Here is a 19,122-nt window from a genome sequence, read left to right on the forward strand (position 1 = left end):
GCATTTTACAGAGCCAGTTATTGATCTGGTATCATCATATTTTGAACAAAGGAGAAAAAAGTAGTGACAGTAAGATTCCAGACTAACAACATATACAACATAACAAACCTAAGCTGTCTCTATTTCTATTTAAAAGCAATCTTAACTTAGATTTCTATGGCTAAGTTTTCTGAGAGCAATGCATTAATGGATTTCATCTCAGAGGCCACACACATGATTTGCTAGTTTAGGTTTTAGGGTTTTATATATGGTCAAATGCTGTGTGTCATTAACAGTAAGAAGGTGTCTGACAGATTCAAAACAACTCGCATGTTACAACTCCTCACTGCCAAAATACTGGCCAAATATAAAATTCTTTGGTACAGCTGTAAAGGTATTGGGAAATTTGTATGCAACATCGTTTGTAACTTTCACAAACTTTATTATTCCATGAATTACAAATTATTTAAAGGAATGTAAGTAGACTTTGCCAAAACCACGAAATAAAATATCCACCAATATGCAAATTTTCCTCAAACCATCAAAATTGGTACTCACAAAAATAAATGAATCCACAGTAACATTTAATTACATCCACATACTCTTCTTCTAGATGAAGTTAAAATAGGAAAAATATTCATTCTGATGTAACATTGAACCAGGGAAGGGTGAAAAATATAACAACAACCTACTGATAAATCTCTACCATACCAAAGTTCTCTAACCAAGGTAAAAATTAGGTCATAATATAAACTTTTTGCAATTCATCACAATTGGCCGTTTTGGAATCTAAAGAACCATGGGTATTTTTCATGTTCGTACCCCTAAATGAAAATAACATCATGTTATTGGTTATATTTCCTTGCTTATGACATCTTTCACCAATCATCACGTTTTGGTGTACACTTTTCAAAATATTACCCAGGATGCATTAGATTTGGAACGGCAAATTACTGTAGATTTATTAGGGTTGGTTGGATACCTATTTTTGTGGTAACAGGTGAGCCATAAATCTAAATGTTCAATGAATTACTAATTTTTTATAGGCTTGTATGCAGACTCGCAAAACCATGAAAACAAATATCTACGAAAATGTTTCCTAAATTTAAGAACTTCTTTTAAGAGATTTGTGCTTTAACATTTTGAGGGATCTGACAGAAATATATAAATTAAAGGATTTCGCCATAGTTGTGGGAACTTTATCATTATAACTGATCAATAAAACATTTGAAAAGTTTAAAATTTTTATTGGAATGAAATATAAAATTTATCTATAATGAATAAATTGACTATATACAATAAAATACCCGAAAGACATTAAAATACATGTAGAACAAAAAACTAAATATACACAAATATAATAATCATAAAACATCAAAAATAAAAAACATCTAAAATATTTGGATTTCATAAAACTTTCATATTATAACAAAGACAGTTCATTAAGTTAGATATCATAACAGATCTTTTATTAAAAATATTGTACATGTAATTATGTTCAATTTCGTAAAACATCCATTCACAGCATTTCTGTACAGAACAACATATAAACATGTATGCTGATATCTTACAATTAGTAAACTAATTCTTCCTATAACAATTTTAACACCAATTTGGTTTAAGTAGCTGTTTCCCATTTCTAAATTGAATGCTTTGTACATTTCATTAGAACCTGATTATTTGATTGGTTGCCTGAATGATTAGAAATGCACTTGTTCTGTATGGACTGCTTATAAAAGTTTTACCTTTACATGTATAAATAGTTCATTTTTGACATGACTGTTTCATACATATTTCTAATAGGAGTGTGAAAAGTTTCATTTAAAATGAGTCAAAATAATTGTGGGGAAAATGTCAAAATACCAATCTAGAAATGTTTTATTTCAGGAATGAATAAAAAAACAACAGTTGACCATAGGTCAATCTGTGTAAATGATGCCATTGAACAATCAGTTCTTACTGTGACCTAATATCATAATCACTGTGACCTAGGGAATGTATAGGAACGTGCTTGAAATTCAAAGTCATATATAAGACAGCAACCTAAAGACAAAAAAATACCAAGACAATTAAAGGTCTTTGTTTATTTGTTAATAACAAGATTGCAGATACTGAACATAAAATTGACCGCCTTAGCAACTGCAAAGCATATTTGGAAAGTTCATTTCCCAGTTACTTTTACCCTAAAAATGGCCTCTGATCCTTCAATATGAAAAAATTAAACTTAAGAAAAATGCCGCTTTCATATTAAAGCTATAGCTTACAGAGTGCGCATTAGTTATATACCATTATATATAATAGTATCAGTTGATTCTTTGTGACTTATGTTCCAGTACAAAGTATGAAAAGTGTTTAAACATTACTATTTTCATGCAAAAAGTACCTTTTGTGCTACAAAATAAAACACATAAAAATGAAACTTTAGACTGCTTTTACAATTCAAATTCAATGTTTGTTATTTGATATCCAAAAAATAAACATGTAAAATGGAATTCAGTACTAGTTAAAAATAAAAAATTGTGATTGATTAAAGGATGCTTAACATCCAGCAGCTTTACATGTTGTTCAGGGTGACAAAATGTTACTGAGATATGAGTATACTTTGCTTTGCATGAGACCAACAATCTAGGTCAAATCTTATCATGCTAGTTTACAAAATTATGGTCTGAAGAAAGACACAATCTTCTAACTCTAAGCCAACCAGCCATTGCATTCACTCCTAGATGCAGTATGCTTGGCAGGGAAACCACACAAAACTCTTAATATTAAACAAGTTAGTTTAATAGTCAAACCACTATCCCCCCTACTTGAGGTTATGTTACCACAATACCCGTTACATTAAGTTGTGAAATATTTTGATTAATAAATGAAAACTCATTTGAAAATGCATACTTAAATATGTATTTTTTTTTAAATATGCACGATGGTCAGAGCCATTCATCTAACACCCAACATTAAATGATCCAGCTTTCTGTGTAAAATCAAAATAATCTCAAGTCATGTGTCAGATTACAGATATTCTCTGTTCATGTGTCATGCTTTGTGTTTTTAACAAAAAGATAAGGCTGCACAACATTTAGTACACTTCATGTTAAAATGTCAGTTTTTGATTGATTAATATAAGGGAGGTAATTTACTCTATCCCATGGCAAATTCTGTACTCTATTGCCCCTCGCAGAGATGTTTGATCAATTGTGTGATTTATCAACTACAGATGGTTGTCTTTTACAAGACATTCTTATTTATCACTTGAGCTTGCAATTCAAAAGAGGGGAATAACAGAACATTCAGTATAATAAATTAGGTAACACATAGGGTGATATTTTTATCCCTCGTAAAATATTGTTATCCTTGGCTTAGCCTTGGTAATTTTCTTTTGGTAATAATCTGCTCTATCCCACCCACAGCTATGTGTTATTTACAGTGATTGACTTGTTTATAAAAATCTAAAAATAATTGTAACAGTTATAAGTACAGACGCAATTAAAAAAGGAAAATAAATTTTAACTAGCACTAGAGGTAGAGCCAGAAAAAAATCGCAATAATATTAGAAATTAATAACATACATATATCAAAAAGCTAACTCTAATTGTGAGACTGTATTAGATTTACATATATAATTCTTGTATGCTGTATAAAATATAAAAAAGTGCTACTTAGAGTTATGTCCTAATGCTTGTAGAGTAAAACGTTGGTTACCTTGCTTGCTTTGTTGTATAAACATTTACTCAAGCTTTGTAATTAAGATTGACATCTTCAAGCAATATATATAGGTTACTAAGGTATAGTTAAACCTGTATGTATTATATTCAAATTTGATTGAACATTATCTCACAATTACAATTGTACAATAAACAAACAAAGCAAGCAAGTTAACAAAAGTCTTGCTCTACATGCATTAGGAAATTAGCTCTAACTATATTTTTTCCTACTATCTAGTTATATAAAATGTTGTAATTTGATTAAAATTTACCCATTAGAAAATATGTACAAGTGTGTAATTAGTATAAAAAACATTTTAATATGAAAAGTTGTGCATCAACAATATGAAATTGCAAAATGAAGAATTTTAACTTGCATACATTTAGTACACCCCACATTATCATATAAAATATAACACACCCTCAAAGGTAGTGAATACAATAAAGCTATAACTGTTCAACATTAAAATATTGGTAGATATATAAAATCTAGATAAAAGTCAAAGTTTTAAATATAAAACAATAGTTGTTTGTAAGACAAATATCACAACCATTAACCTGGCATCCAATCAGGACAAGTCATTCAGTAGATTAAAGGGAAGTAATTCTGTCAGGACACCTCTTCAACACTAGACTCCATTTGGGATTCTGACATTTTTCTGAAATAAGAAAAACATGATTATAAAATTTGAAGATATATTTATTTTGAAATTTATTTATAAAATAGCTTGATCCTTATAAAAGACATACTCTGACACCACATGTTCCAAATAAAATCATAACATTATTACTGCAACTCAATTAGATTGCATTTAAGACTTGCAATACTTTTATCCATAAAAGAGACAGAAATTGTATAAATTTAGTGTTTTTCTAAATTTAGAATGTTTGCTTGTCATGTTTTGGAATTTTTGTCAGATTTTCGGAATCCTATGATTTTATCCATTTGAATGCCTTAAAAAACATTGCCCGTTGACCCTCGTTTTTCTTTTTATAAATCTTTTAAATGTATAAATGTAAGCCATCTGTAAAAGTCTTATAAAATCTTTATTTTTAATAGGTTTTTAGCACTTAAACTTGTCAATGATAAAGCTATGAAAAATCAAGAGAGAACATTTTCCTGCCAAATTTTCAATGTCTATTATCTCGAAAACAAGCACATTGACCTATATTTATTTTTGGCTCTTTTGGTTCCTTTATTAATCCACTATCAATATATACTTGTGTTATGAAAAACTTGTTACTTTGAAACTAAGAAGCAAACCTCCTTAAAGTAGAATATTTGTTATCTGGAAACTGAAATTAAGAAATGCACAACTGCTATTAATTATCATTATTTCTGCAATATGCAAAACAGAAACTCCTTAGGGAAATTTTTTCTAAAGTTAAAGCGATTTATATAACTAGTAAACACATTGTAGTGTTGAAAATAAATCTTTGTTAAAAACCTATTTTAGAAATGTCACTAAACAATGAGTCATTTTCAGTGTTGGAATAAATCTTGGACTTTTGGTCAAATGAATGATAATAAGCAGATCAGTCAAATTTTGAACTTTATTGTGCCTTTAACTCATTATTACTCTGGTACCTTTTAACAACTTGAGCAAATGCATCCGGTGCAGAATGTGACCTGGATGTCTTCTTATGGTCTCCATTGTCTTTGTGGAATGGATTCTTAAAGGATTTCTGTCTCAAAATACTCTTCACTAAGATCTGTAAAGTAAAAAATAACTTATATTAAAACTTAATTCAATATTTTCAACAACAAAAATTTAACCAATATTTCAAGTCAATGCAAAAGTGCTGACTACTGGTCTAGTGAAACTTTCGAGGACTAAACAAAAGCCTCTGGCCTTTGTTAGTCTTGTATTATTTTAATTTTAGTTTCTTGTGTACAATTTGGAAATTAGTATGGCGTTCATTATCACTGAACTAGTATATATTTGTTTAGGGGCCAGTTGAAGGACGCCTCCGGGTGCGGGAATTTCTCGCTACATTGAAGACCTGTTGGTGACCTTCTGCTGTTGTTTTTTTCTATGGTCGGGTTGTTGTCTCTTTGGCACATTCCCAATTTCCATTCTCAATTTTACATGTACCTCATATGGAAACACATTTTCAATATGATAGCCAGAAAAGTTACAATTAACATTTGCTATCTTTTCAAAATGATATTTTAAACATACAAATTTAAACCTGCATACTACATATATATGTCTTTCTGGGTTTTATATTGAAAAGTGTTTTCATATAGATTACAGGTTAACAGATATATTGAAGATTACTTGCCATTTACCTTAATTTAACAATTTTCTACAAAAGTGTCTTTTTCTCTTCTGAATACATTTTAAGTGTTACATAAAAGTAATAATCATACACAATCTCAAGATGAATATCTATATTGAATAAAGAAAATGGTAGTATACTTCTACTAGACAGAATCAAATAACACCACAATCAAACCAGGAAATTAACATTGTAATTAAACATTGAATTTTTAAGTGCCTGTCTTTGTAAGACTCACACAATTTAGAAGAATTTCAAAATATTATTGAAAAAAGCCTGCTGACCTTACCATCCTATTTTAAATTCATGATTAGGAATGAAAGGTCAGTTGTTTCTGGTTTCTGGTACACAATTTGAGATATCTTCAGATAACTTTTGGTTAGAATGGAAGATAGTAAATTTACGGAGTTTTAAAACTCCCCTTCATTAGCAATTTCTTGTGCATTTTAACCAAATTGTATCTTAAAATGCTAGAACATGTACAGGAAAAGGAAATAAATGTTATATTTTTTAACCTTATACATTATATACATGCATTAATGTAAACTTAAGCAGGTTTTTGTTTGTCATTGCTTCACTCCTGCTTGATTCTAAAGCAGATTGGCAATTAAAATATTTTCTATTAATATGCTTTTGGCAAATGAACATTATACTTTGATCTTTTGTTGAATAGGATTGCCACTTTCCCTGATGAAGATTAGTGTTTTTTTTCTGACAGGTAGCTTTGTTTATTATTAACCAGCAATAAAACCTTGCTGCTTAGCAAAGTTAGCTCAAAATGACATGAAACACCAGCCAATCAATTTATATGAACACATGATTGGTTTACTTACAAGTGTATCTAGTTTTGGCACATGTTTGACAACATTATCTATATCTTCTTCAGTAATGGTAACCAGTGTACAGTTCTCCTCCTCTGTTGGCAGGGAACAAGTTCCTCCTTTAGTTACCCATGGATTTAACTAAAATAAATAAACAAACACCTAAGAATTTTTTTTCTGCAAAAAATTTGCAAATAATCTTGCAAATAAGCTACTTTTTTGTGGTACAAATGTAGCGTGTTAATTTGGATATTTTTAGTTTTGTACTATGCTTTGATATTGTGATACTATATGTTTGATAAGTGTAACAGTTTTAATTCTTAAGTACTTAGTGAGTGAGTAGTTTCTAGTCATGCTCCACTGATTATGTTCATTGTATGATCTTTTCATGGATCAGTGAGTTTGGATTTATTGGTTATTTGTTTATCTCTAGGTTTTACTAGTTTGTATTGTGAAACTTTCTCTTCTTTGTGATAATTGGCTAATTTAGTCATATGGTCATTTTGGAGGGAAATTCTATTGTTAGGTCAGAATTTACTCATACTTTGAATTGTATAGTTGTGTGCTGTTGTTTTGATATATTCATATATGTGGACATATTTGATTCTATTATCAGGTCAGTTTTCTCTATTTATTATTAAATGATATGAGCAAATAAGCCCTAATATGGATAAATCAGCATGTGCAATACTGAAAACGTTTCACTGTCAATATAAATCAAGATTTAATATTGCTCTTCGAACAGGGCCTATACTAGAAAAAACAGGACCAATACAGAAAAAGGCGGGAAAAAAGCCGTATTGGCCCTGTATTGATCACGTTTTTTTAAAGAAAATCAGGGCCAATACAGAAAAAAAGCAGGAAAAAAGCCATATTGGCCCTGTATTGATAACGGTTTTTAATTTTCTTATAATCATTTAATACGGGTCTCAAGGCTAATACAGCAAACCTTGAATCTATACCAGTGCCAATACAGAAACAGCTAATCAATAACACTATAATATTTCACATTTATACTAAAATACTGATATTAATGGATTGTATAGATGATTTTGTGAAAATGGTCAGAATGAATGATTTCAGAGTAAAAGGTGTATAACATGTATAAAATAGATTAAAACATATAAAAGTATATCAAATATTGTTTAAATCAGTTTAACAAAATTGACACAGTCAAGTAAATCATTTTGTTACTGTACACATTACTTTATGTTTACTAATATAATATTGTTATTAATTTGAATGGAATGACCTGTAAATGACTATTAGAAGAATATTTGGTAGAATACAATATTCTTGTTATTAAAAGAATACAATATGTTAAAATGTTAAGATGTGTAATTTATAATGAGAAAAATATTTCTCATAGATAACATTCTCTGTAAATAGATTTGTGAGTCAAAAACATTGAAAACCATAGTTGTCTAGTAGGATTTATATAATTATTATTTTGTTTCATACATCACAAGTCATTAAAGAAAGATATGTTTGTAAACTCTCACTAAATATGAACGGTCAATGCATTTGAAGATGAGGATTTGCAGCAAAGAAATAAAACTTATCAATTTAGGCCAGGATTTTTTAATTTGTTGGTTTACGGATCCGCCGACCTGATTTTGCCGATTTCCAGAATAAAAATAAAATTGACTTTTCATGCTTTTTCATTCCCGCCGACCCTAACAAATGCATTATCCCTGAAAAATAAATAAATTATCCTTTTTTTATAAAATGAAATGCATTAATCACTAACAGAATTGATAACACTTTCTGTTGTGAAAAAATGAAACTTCCAGTTTACGTTTCTAAAAATAGATAAATCAATTATTAATGACCTTGACATGTCGTTTGGACAAATAATTTTGTGTAACGAAACCCGTGTTTAAAACCAATTACACAATAAGTTCGTTTCTCTTATTTGTCAACAGTCCGTAAGATGCATCTTCTCATAGACATAGACTTGTCCAAATGTGGACAGGTGGAAGTTCAGGACATCAAGTTAAAGTACTGAATATTAACAGATCATTTAAAATTTTCTTGTTTCATAGATAATAAAAAAATTTCGTCCATTTGGATAAAAACGGAAATGCGTGACAACAGATTAACCCGATATTCTCGTTTTTTCCAGTGGACGAGTCTATTACGTTTTTGACGCGTGTGTTGAAAATTATTTTCTTACCACGCTTTTACATTTATTTCTTTATCAGTTTTCGTTCTTGAAGATCATTATTCACCAAGTTTTCTGGAATTGATTAAGAGCTATGTGAATTTGTCTTCCTTTATGAAATTTAATTACGTCTTTGTTCGTGCACCCCCTTTTTTACGGGAAATTATTAGGCAATGTCATGCAATTTTTATTACAACTGAGCAATAATATTTCATTAAACTAAAATTTAAGAAATGATGACAAAATAGCATAACAAACATATTATTAGAAAGGTGAAATATATATTTATTTTGCATATCAGTTTTCTGTCTTGAAAGATATTTTTTTTATTTTTTTCCCCACCGACCGACCCGACTTTTTCATGGAGAAAATCCGTAAACCAACAAATTAAAAAACCGTGGCCTTAGAAGATAATCCCCAAAACAGCATAATCTATGTTTACTTTCCTTATTCCATCCATTGTTTTAAAACACGTGTGTTTTTGCCTCCAGGCATGCACACATTCGTTTTCATATCTAAATATATCATTCACCTGAAAAAAGATCGCTTCAAATAAGATCAATCTTTTTAAAACAACCTCTGGAGGTAGACTTTTTAAGTCCGATTGAAGATCAATCTTTCCCGTTTACATTAGACCAAAAATCGATCTCAGTAAAGATCCTTCTTTTTTGTTAGTGTAAACAGGGTCTAGTAAACAGGGTCTTCTTGGAGCATAATTGGTAAAATGTATTTTAGTTTTGTAAACGAAAATGAACCAACGCCTGGTGAATCTGTAGTACGATAGAGTCCCTGAAGTGGATACCACGGGTATGGAGGGTCGTTATGATAAAAATATATTTGTATACCAACCTTTATCTGAGGCAAGGTAATTCTGTTGTCTGGATTTTTGTTTAACATCTTCTGTATTAAATCTGTTAGTGAATCTGTTATCTTTATACTGCCAAAAATGTACATATATTGTATTAGTATAACATGCATAAGTATTAATACAACGGTAAATGGATTTTTAGCATGGTAAAAGTTGTTTTGAACGCATTTAGATAATTGAAAAATATATATGATTTATCATCATTGATAATGCATTAAAAAATAGAAAAAGTCACTAAAATTGTATTTTGCTGAAACAAAAACACCTTGTTTTGATCAAAAACACACACATTTCGTTTTTCCTAAATAAAACATTTATGTAAATAATGAAATCATTCAAGAATATACTTAATAAAGTTATCTTACTTACTTGGTAGGGAACTTAACTGGGTCCTTTAATATTTTGTTGTGTAGTGCTAAAGGAAATTCATCTTTAAATGGAACCTGAAAATCAAAATATAAAATCTAAAAATTCCAATTAAAAGAAAAACTTTACGTGTATACCAGATAATATATACCAGATAATTTATACTGTATCGTTGTATATACAGGTACTAATAAATATATGTTCAATTCTTTATGTGCCTATCCAACTTCAGGAGCCTTTAGTTCAGTGGTTGTTGTTTGTTTTTGTCTGTCATATCTATTTTTTGTAAATTGTATTGTTATAAATTAAGCTGTTAGTTTATATTTTTCAAGTTGGGGCCTTTCATAGCCAATTATATAGTTAGGGACTGTCTCATTTGGTGAAGGCTTTATGTGTGTCTATAATTGCTAGCATCCACTTCAATTGAATTCTGGTGGATAGTTGTCCCATTTGCAATCATACCACATCTCTTTATTTTCATATAGTTATTTCATAAAATACCATAAATTATCTCCCTTATACTAACAATACATTTTTATTTTTAAACAAACAGAATGCAAAGTAGCAGATAATATAAGTTATATGGTTCGCTACTGACCCCCTATGGATCCATAGAGGGTTAGTAAAATTCATAGGGGGTGAGGCCAGAGGCTGAATCCCCTATGGATTTTATTCACCCTCTATGGTCCGCAGGGAGTCAGTAGTTAACAGTATAACGAATTTATCGCACGCTGGACTTTTTCTGCTGCGTTATGTTGAAAAATAAACAATGAAACACAACAACTTTAATAGATGACGTCACCATTAACGCGTCATGAACCCCCTATGGTCTCATAGGGGGTCACCACGTGATGAAGTTAAACCAATCACAACATGATATTTTACCTGTGATAACAGGAAGTAGGTGTCATGCAGATAAAAAAAAAAGACTCATAGGTATGCTGTTGATCAAATATGAAGTCATAAATATTGTGCTCAGTCTGAGCTCTTTTTTTTTAAATTGCTTCAAGGAAATTTGTAATTGTAGACGATTAATCAAATAGAAAATATGTTTTTTTTTCAATTCAAATTATACTGCATATAAACATGACATATTGTAATATGTTAATGTTGTGTGTATTCAAACTTACCTGTCCAAACACAAAACAGTACAATGTGATACCCATGGCCCATATGTCTAGTGCCTGAAATATAGGATTAAAACATTATTTTAATTTTTGTTATTTACAACAAACTAGCTATCAGAAACTGTGAGTTCTGCAGAATCAGAATGGTGTGTAAGCTTATCAGTAAATCTTGGAAAGGTAAAATCATTCCATAATATTTTTTAATGGAAGAGACTTATAAATCTTTAAAAGTGTTAGGAAAGAGTCATCAATTCAAAGATATATTACTCCAATCTAATTACATTAATAAAGGTAAGAACGGTATAAAATAAATCACATACCTTTCCACTAAAATTTTCTTTCTCTTCTGAAAATAAAAAAAGAGTATCTTTCTTTAAATAAAGGAAACAGTAGTTCTTGTTACTTTAAGTTAAACCTAGCTGCCCTGTACTAAGTTTAAAAAAAATCATAACTATTCATATTTTCTTCTTTTGATATGTTCAATAAGATATAATATTTTTGATACAAGTCATTTTGGCTTTACACAATTTTTCTAGAGTGCACACAATTTTCTCATTGTATAACTTTATTATAATTTCAGCTTCTTACCAGACTTCCTTTTATTCTATTAAAACTTTACAATTCAATAGTTTTTTTTATTTTTTTTTTTTTAAATTGTCTTTATTTAAAGAAGTAACTGTTTATCTATATCCCTTTTTATCCCCCCACCCTTTCCACCTCAAAAAAGAAGAGTGAATAAATAATCAAAACAAGTCAATTTTCATTGTTTCATAGTTTTTAAAGTAAGAATATCACATTTTGGTTCAGGTGTTTTTGGTTGGTCTTTTGTATATGTGACACCCATCTGGCTTACACAATTTTAGGCTTGGTATCTATGATGAGTTTGTCTGTGACCTCTTTTTCTTGTCCGTTTTTTTTGTGTTGTTGGGTTGATGTACATTTGAAGTTTACTTGTCTTCTTTTACACTTAATAATACCCTGATTTCGTTTTATACATCAATAAAATTTTAGAAAAATTAATATGCAGATTAAAATATTACCTCTTAAAGTTTCTGGTGCCATAAAGGCTGGGGTACCTGCAGTATTACTGAGTGATATATCAGTTCCTGTGAACTCATTACTAACACCAAAATCTGCTATCTGAAAGAAGAGAAAAATTAGTTATGTATTTTACGTGAGCTTTAATAGTATTTATTTACTCATGGGAATGACGGTGTCATCAAATTTCTTAATATTTTTTTTTTTTTATCAGATGCATTAATTGGTACTAGTTCCCATTGTTTTTTTTTATATAGATTAGACCATTGGTTTTCCTGTTTGAAAGGTTTTACACTAATAATTTTTGAGGCCCATTATATCTTGCTAGTTGGTGTGAGCCAAGGCTCTGTTTTAAAGGCTGCACCTCGACCCATAATGGCTTTCTTTTACAAATTGTTACTTGGATGGAGAGTTGTCTCATTTGCACTCATACCACATCTTCTTGTATCTATGCACATATCTATTATAAAGAATGGAAAGTCAATTGAATAGACTGCATAAACTATCCACTCTCATCTATCTAGGTTATATATGTATAGTACCAGACTCGCATACCAGAACAAAAAAGTTCAGTGACAGTTGAATTCACTCTGGAATGATGTTTCATAAATTTCGAGGTAATTTTTTTTACTGTTCCGAATAAATTTTTTGCCTTTTTCTAATGTTTCATATTCTCACCGTCTTCAGATGAATTTTTAAAACACAGCTAATTTTGTATAACATTGTGTTAGTGTACTAGTGTGAGCAAATCTCAGTTTGTTTATTCTCTTTGTTGAAACAGCATACAACTATAGCAAATTCAAGCTACTTTAAAGTATAATTTTCATCATGAATTAGCAAAAGAATTTTAAATTTCTACCTGTCTTTTTATACTATACATACCTTAAGATGACCATCATCTCCTAACAACAGATTTGAAGGCTTAATATCTCGATGAATGATTTTTTGATGATGCACTGAAAGAAATAAAACATAAATTAATATAAAATAAAAAAATTAGCCTTTTCATTTAACTTTTCAAATAGAAAAGCTCACATTCTTAACTGTGGCTGTTTCGTTCTACCTCTGTTACCAGACCTACACATACAGTACACACAGAGAGGATGTAATCTCATACTCCCTACACTGTGTAAAAACTGGTGTCACACCAAGAAACTCCAGCAACACTCTCCAAATCTTGGGAGGAAATTGGGAGAACCTTGGATTAGTAATTCCTCCCTAAAACTCCTAAATTGTATATTACCTTGGTGTATTTCCTCCCAACACCATGATTTTTATTGCTATGTTTACCTTTGAAGTGTGCCAGTAGTTGATGACTACAATAAACATTTCTTGTGTTTCCTGTCATTAAATGACAGTCACAAAAAGTGTAAGATTTGTTAAATTTAATCAAAAACATATTATAATCTGATTTTATTAAAGAATCCTGCACACAACTTTATTTATTAAAATTGTATTCAGCATTTGTTTTGACAGTGTTGGTTTTTTATACCTAAGAAACATAATTAAAACAAACAAAACATCACCTGTAAGTGGAGTATAATTAATAAAAAATAAAGACATATATTTTAATTGAATTTATTCAATCTTTTTTTCTAAATTTAAATAATAAGAAATAAAGGAAGATTATATAAATATAATATATACTTAATTTATCTACATTATTTTCTTTTATTCATTATTTTTTTGGTATCATTACTTTTATTTTTTTTTAAACCATGTATATATTAATATCTATGTGTTTAAACTGACTATAAGTACAACTTATTGTAAATATCAAGTTGACATTCTTGGTCAATATGAGATTATGAAAGAATGTAAATAATTTTCCAATCTAAAAATACATATTTGTATACAAATTTTAAAAATCATTTCATTAACCTTTTTGTCGAGCCTTCGACTTTAGTCGAAAAAGCGAGACTAAGCGATCCTACATTCCCTCGTCGTCGGTGGCGTCCATAAATATTCACTCTGTGGTTAAAGTTGTTGAAATTTTAATAACTTTCTTAAACTATACTGAATTTCTACCAAACTTGGACAGAAGCTTGTTTATGATCATAAGAAAGTATCCAGAAGTAAATTTTGTAAAAATAAAATTCCATTTTTTCCGTATTTTACTTATAAATGGACTTAGTCTTTCTGCAAGGAAACATTACATTCACTCTGTGGTTAAAGTTTTTAAAATTTTAATAACTTTCATAAACTATCCTTGATTTGTACCAAACTTGGACAGAAGCTTGTTTATGATCATAAGATAGTATGAAGAAGAAAATTTTTTAAAAATAAATTTCCACTTTTCCGTATTTTACTTATAAATGGACTTAGTTTTTTTGCCAGACACAAAACATTCACTCTGTGGTTAAAGTTTTTAAAATTTTTATAATGTTCTTAAACTATCCTGGATTTCTACCAAACTTAGACAAAAGCTTGTTTCTGATCATAAGATATTATTCAGAAGTAAATTTTGTAAAAAAAAATTTACATTTTCCGTATTTTACTTATAAATGGACTTAGTTTTTCTTCCAGTTAACATCACATACAGTCTGCAGTTAAAGTTTATAAAACATTTATTAGATTCATAAACTATCCTGGATTTTTTACCAAACTTGGAAGCTTCTTTCAATCAAAAGACAGTATCAAGAGGGAAATTTTTATTGATGTTTTTCCTCATTTTTGTTGAGTCTGCGATTAACAGCAAAAGTAGGCGAGACACTGGGTTCCGTGGAACCCTTACGAATTTTTTATTATAGCTTTCAGAAATAAAACTAAATAGGAAATCATTGAAATAGGAAGAAGTGAGATAATAGTTGATCTGTAATTATATGTCACTGTCAGACCATGCAGTCATGATTTGTTGAGTTTTATTACTTTTACCTGCAATCAACAGGTCATAAAACCCTCCCAGATGGGAGTAATTACTTGGTGTTTTTTGGGAGAGAAATCTGTGTTTCACAGTGTGACACTGTGTTACACTAGAATCGGTGTTGGGAGTATGATATTACATCCTCTCTGTGTGTACTGTATTCAATAAACTACATGACTTTGTTTATATTCAATATTTCAATATACCAAACCCATCCACCTGTTCATGGTTAATTTTGAAACTTAAGAAAGTCATTCTACAACATAATTTAACTCTATGTTACATCTCCTTCCTATGGCCAGAAGCCCTTATTTGGAACTCTTCCAAATACTGTGAAACAACTAATATTTCATGAGCAATTTATTTTTGCGACTTTCACTGGTAGGAAAATGATGCAAATATTAATCGCTGTTAATGAATATAAATCAGATTATTCCTTCATTAAAGAAAATTTGAAAATTATGAAAATAAATTGCTATGACGTAGAAGAGAAATAAAGTATCTGTGAAAAAAAGTTGGTTAACAGTTAGCACAAACAGGTGCAATTAAGAATTGTTTTTTTTTTTTTTTTTAAGTTTTATATACATGTATTTATTGAAATCTTTACATTTGTTAGTTTAAAACATCGATTACCAGTACCTTATCCTGGCCTCGTTAACATTAGTAATGATATTTATATATACAAGAGTTAGAAGTTGTTCGTAATATTCATTAAATATATATATATATATAATTTACCGGTATAAATACATGTAAGTTAAATGATAACAAATATAAGGATAGTTCAACATAAATGTCTAATATAACAAACAAAAAATAAACAATTCTTCATAAATGAGATATTATTTATTTTTGGATTTTAAAGAATCAAATAAAGATTATTAATCAAGAGTAATTTCATTTCTTTTTTCTTTTTTTTCTCAGAATTGTTGGCATTCAATCTAAGATTGAGTGTAAAACACATCCAGAACAGATTTTATAATACTTTCCTATTAATTTATTCATCTTTATTGTTCTTTTTTACTACAATTTTATCTATATAAGGCAGTCTAACTTACAATATTCTATTCCTAAAATGACATCCCTGAAGTACGACCAAGCTTGGTCTTCTGATAAAGGCTTCTCTGTAGGCACCTCCATAACCTCTCTATAAATGCATAACAAATTATATTACTCATAATACATAAAGATATGTTCATTTTATCACATATTGTCGCTGGGCTTCTGAAGTGTCGTATATGACTTTTTTGGCTAAAAATACTTTTTGACACCAATGGTATGGTGGGAGGAAATCTTTGGGATAACAAAATAGCATACAGTTAGACCAATCAAAATGTGTGAAATAAGACATATTATAAAATTGCCAATGTCAGTTGTTTGTAACGTTTGCTTCCAAAATGTTGTATGAAAACTTGAAAATCGTTGTAGAATGTCTTTGGGAAAAAAATAATTGTACATTTCTTTATTTCTGTGAAAATAGTTTAAGTTCTTGGATAATCCAGAAATGTCAAAGATTTTATTTCACTGCTATTTACAAAAATGTTCAAGTTCACATACGACATTTTGGAAACATGCATTTTGCCAAAATTTTCAAAGCCTGTTTGTGAGATATTTTATTATTGAAAAATTTGTAATTTACAACATTTTAGAAGCCCAGCGATGATATACAAGTTCTATAAAAATATGCATATAGATTGAGTTGCTTATTTCCACTTTATCTAAACTCAGGTGGATAGTTTTCTCATCTGGCAATCATACTACTTCTCTTAAATTTTTATAATGTGAAACCTATTTTTCATCAGAACAAATCTGTGTTGACAACTCTGTTAAAGATGCTACAATAAAAGATAGTGTTTTGTTTTATGGTGAATTATTTTGTCATAAATCAGGCAGTTAGTATTTTCATCCTTTAATTTTTTTCATGTCATGGCCTCTTATAGTGAGTATAGAATATGGGGTTTTCGCATTGTTAAAGGCCATACAGTTGGCCCGAAGAACACAGTTATTTTGTAGTGCATTTCTTTAAGACAATAAATTCAAATTAAAAAAATCGCACCTGCTCTTTCTCAAAAAGATTTTTACAGTGTAGTGTACTACCAGTGAGACAAATAATATCAAAATTATAGAAACTTCTACCAGCTCTAACTCAAAATATTGACAATTCTGTGTTAAGAGGGTGTAAAATTCAGTTTGACAGCTTCAAATGTGATAAAATTTGACCTTTTTGAACTGGACCAAATCACTACTTAACATAAAGATTCAGCACCCAAATTTTTTTAACATGTAATTACATCCCCCTACTTAATATTTCATGCATTTGATATCAAGAAATAAATTGGGAAAGTGTATCAAATAAAACATGCAAGTTATACACTGTTTACACTAGGGACTATATTCATAGACAACGAAAACCAGAGGACCATAACTGTGTCCTTGGACCAGTTGCTTACACCCACTTGATTTGAAGTTTGGTGGATAGTTGTCTAATTAGCATTTCAACCACATCTCCTCAATTTTATAGAGATTCTAACTACACTATAGTTACTGCAGAAACTGAATTGATTCATGGATAAAACTATAAAATCATAATCTTAATAAAAATGTCACTGTGCAGTTGTTTGGTTATGTCATCAAGATTTATGATGATGTAACTTTTCCCATAAAAACAGTGTAATAACAATGCAAGTATAAAACACTGTTTTGCAAAACATCATAAATGTTTTACAATTGATATTAAAACAGAGGAATATTAATGACTTTACAAATATCAATGGTACAGTACTGTTTTATGTCTAACGAGAGTTTATCATGAAATACAACTCTTTAGAGATTTAGATGACTGAGCCATATTTTCAGATTGCAATATATGTAGCTTGGAATTGCCATTTTTCACAATTTTTTTCAACATCTGCCATTATTGCAAAAGAAATAAAACTTATTCCACACAATGGTTTGCAGTTTAATTGTAAATATAAATTTGATGATTCTAAGGAAAAGTGTCTTTTCTTTTCAATTTCAAATTCAATCTCATCTGGCTGTCATCTCTCTATGTAACAGTGTAAAATATGGGCTTTGCTCATTGTTGAAGGCCGCAAGCTGACCTTGAAGTTGTTAAATTATGCATCATTGTGAAGAGTTGTCTCATTGGCAATTATACCACATCTTCTTTTTATATTACAACTTGCTTTTTCTTTTCTTATTCGCTATATGTCTGAGTTTCAAGTCAGTTTTATTAAATTTAATAACTTCTGGAATTTTTCTTGCCAGTTTTAATACAACTTACCCCTTTTCTACCAGTTCAAAGGCTGAAAAAGAAAACAACTGCTGTTTAATATAAATATAATATAAGGAATATTGTACATTTCTAGGGTATAAAAGATCACATTCATGAAATTAAAACCCTGATGTGGCTGGCTTGATAGCAAAATATCTTCAAGGGATTAGCCCCAACAACATATTGTAGCATGAATTTCTATTCTTTAGATCCTATGCAGCAATTCATGTAATGTATAAACAATATGTTATACCCAGATATTGAAATTTATAGTGCATTTCAATATTAAACCATACTGGACAAGAATAGTGTTTCATTAAAAATTACATTGTTATAGAAAACAGGTTCAACTACAAATATACAATCATGGACAAAGGAAGATAACTCATGTCTTTAACATTATAATTAGGCTAAATATGAAAGTTTCATTTTTTGTTTACATTTGCAAAAAAAATGCAATATTTACCCTTGATCAACAGAAATAAAGTTGAATTGAAATTGAAATTAAATATTGTATGTCCATGTTTATGTATCTAAACCCCCCAAATCACTTAATCCCTGTGAATAGCATGTGATATGTCAATTTTCATGTCCCGTATTAACTGATTGTAACAGGGCAACTTTGTTCGAATTCTATC

General features: G+C 29.5%; 1 protein-coding gene across 6 annotated transcripts in view; it reads right to left on the bottom strand.

Moving 5' to 3' along the window:
* Positions 1–1,205: 1,205 nt before the first annotated feature.
* LOC139527933 (calcium/calmodulin-dependent protein kinase kinase 2-like) overlaps positions 1,206–19,122 on the bottom strand; it is an 83,926-nt gene continuing 66,009 nt past the window's right edge. For all 6 annotated transcript variants that reach the window (XM_071323617.1, XM_071323623.1, XM_071323619.1 and 3 more), the window contains 11 exons: positions 18,494–18,515; positions 16,269–16,357; positions 13,230–13,303; positions 12,350–12,449; positions 11,630–11,655; positions 11,313–11,366; positions 10,186–10,259; positions 9,798–9,885; positions 6,797–6,925; positions 5,269–5,393; positions 1,206–4,339 (listed from right to left, as the gene is read on the bottom strand). In XM_071323617.1, the coding sequence (XP_071179718.1) occupies positions 4,291–4,339; positions 5,269–5,393; positions 6,797–6,925; positions 9,798–9,885; positions 10,186–10,259; positions 11,313–11,366; positions 11,630–11,655; positions 12,350–12,449; positions 13,230–13,303; positions 16,269–16,357; positions 18,494–18,515 (830 nt within the window). In that variant the 3' untranslated portion in view covers positions 1,206–4,290. The remainder of the gene's footprint in view (positions 4,340–5,268; positions 5,394–6,796; positions 6,926–9,797; positions 9,886–10,185; positions 10,260–11,312; positions 11,367–11,629; positions 11,656–12,349; positions 12,450–13,229; positions 13,304–16,268; positions 16,358–18,493; positions 18,516–19,122) is intronic.

Source organism: Mytilus edulis, chromosome 6, assembly GCF_963676685.1.
Source record: "Mytilus edulis chromosome 6, xbMytEdul2.2, whole genome shotgun sequence".
In the NCBI taxonomy this organism is placed as follows: Eukaryota; Metazoa; Mollusca; class Bivalvia; order Mytilida; family Mytilidae; genus Mytilus; species Mytilus edulis.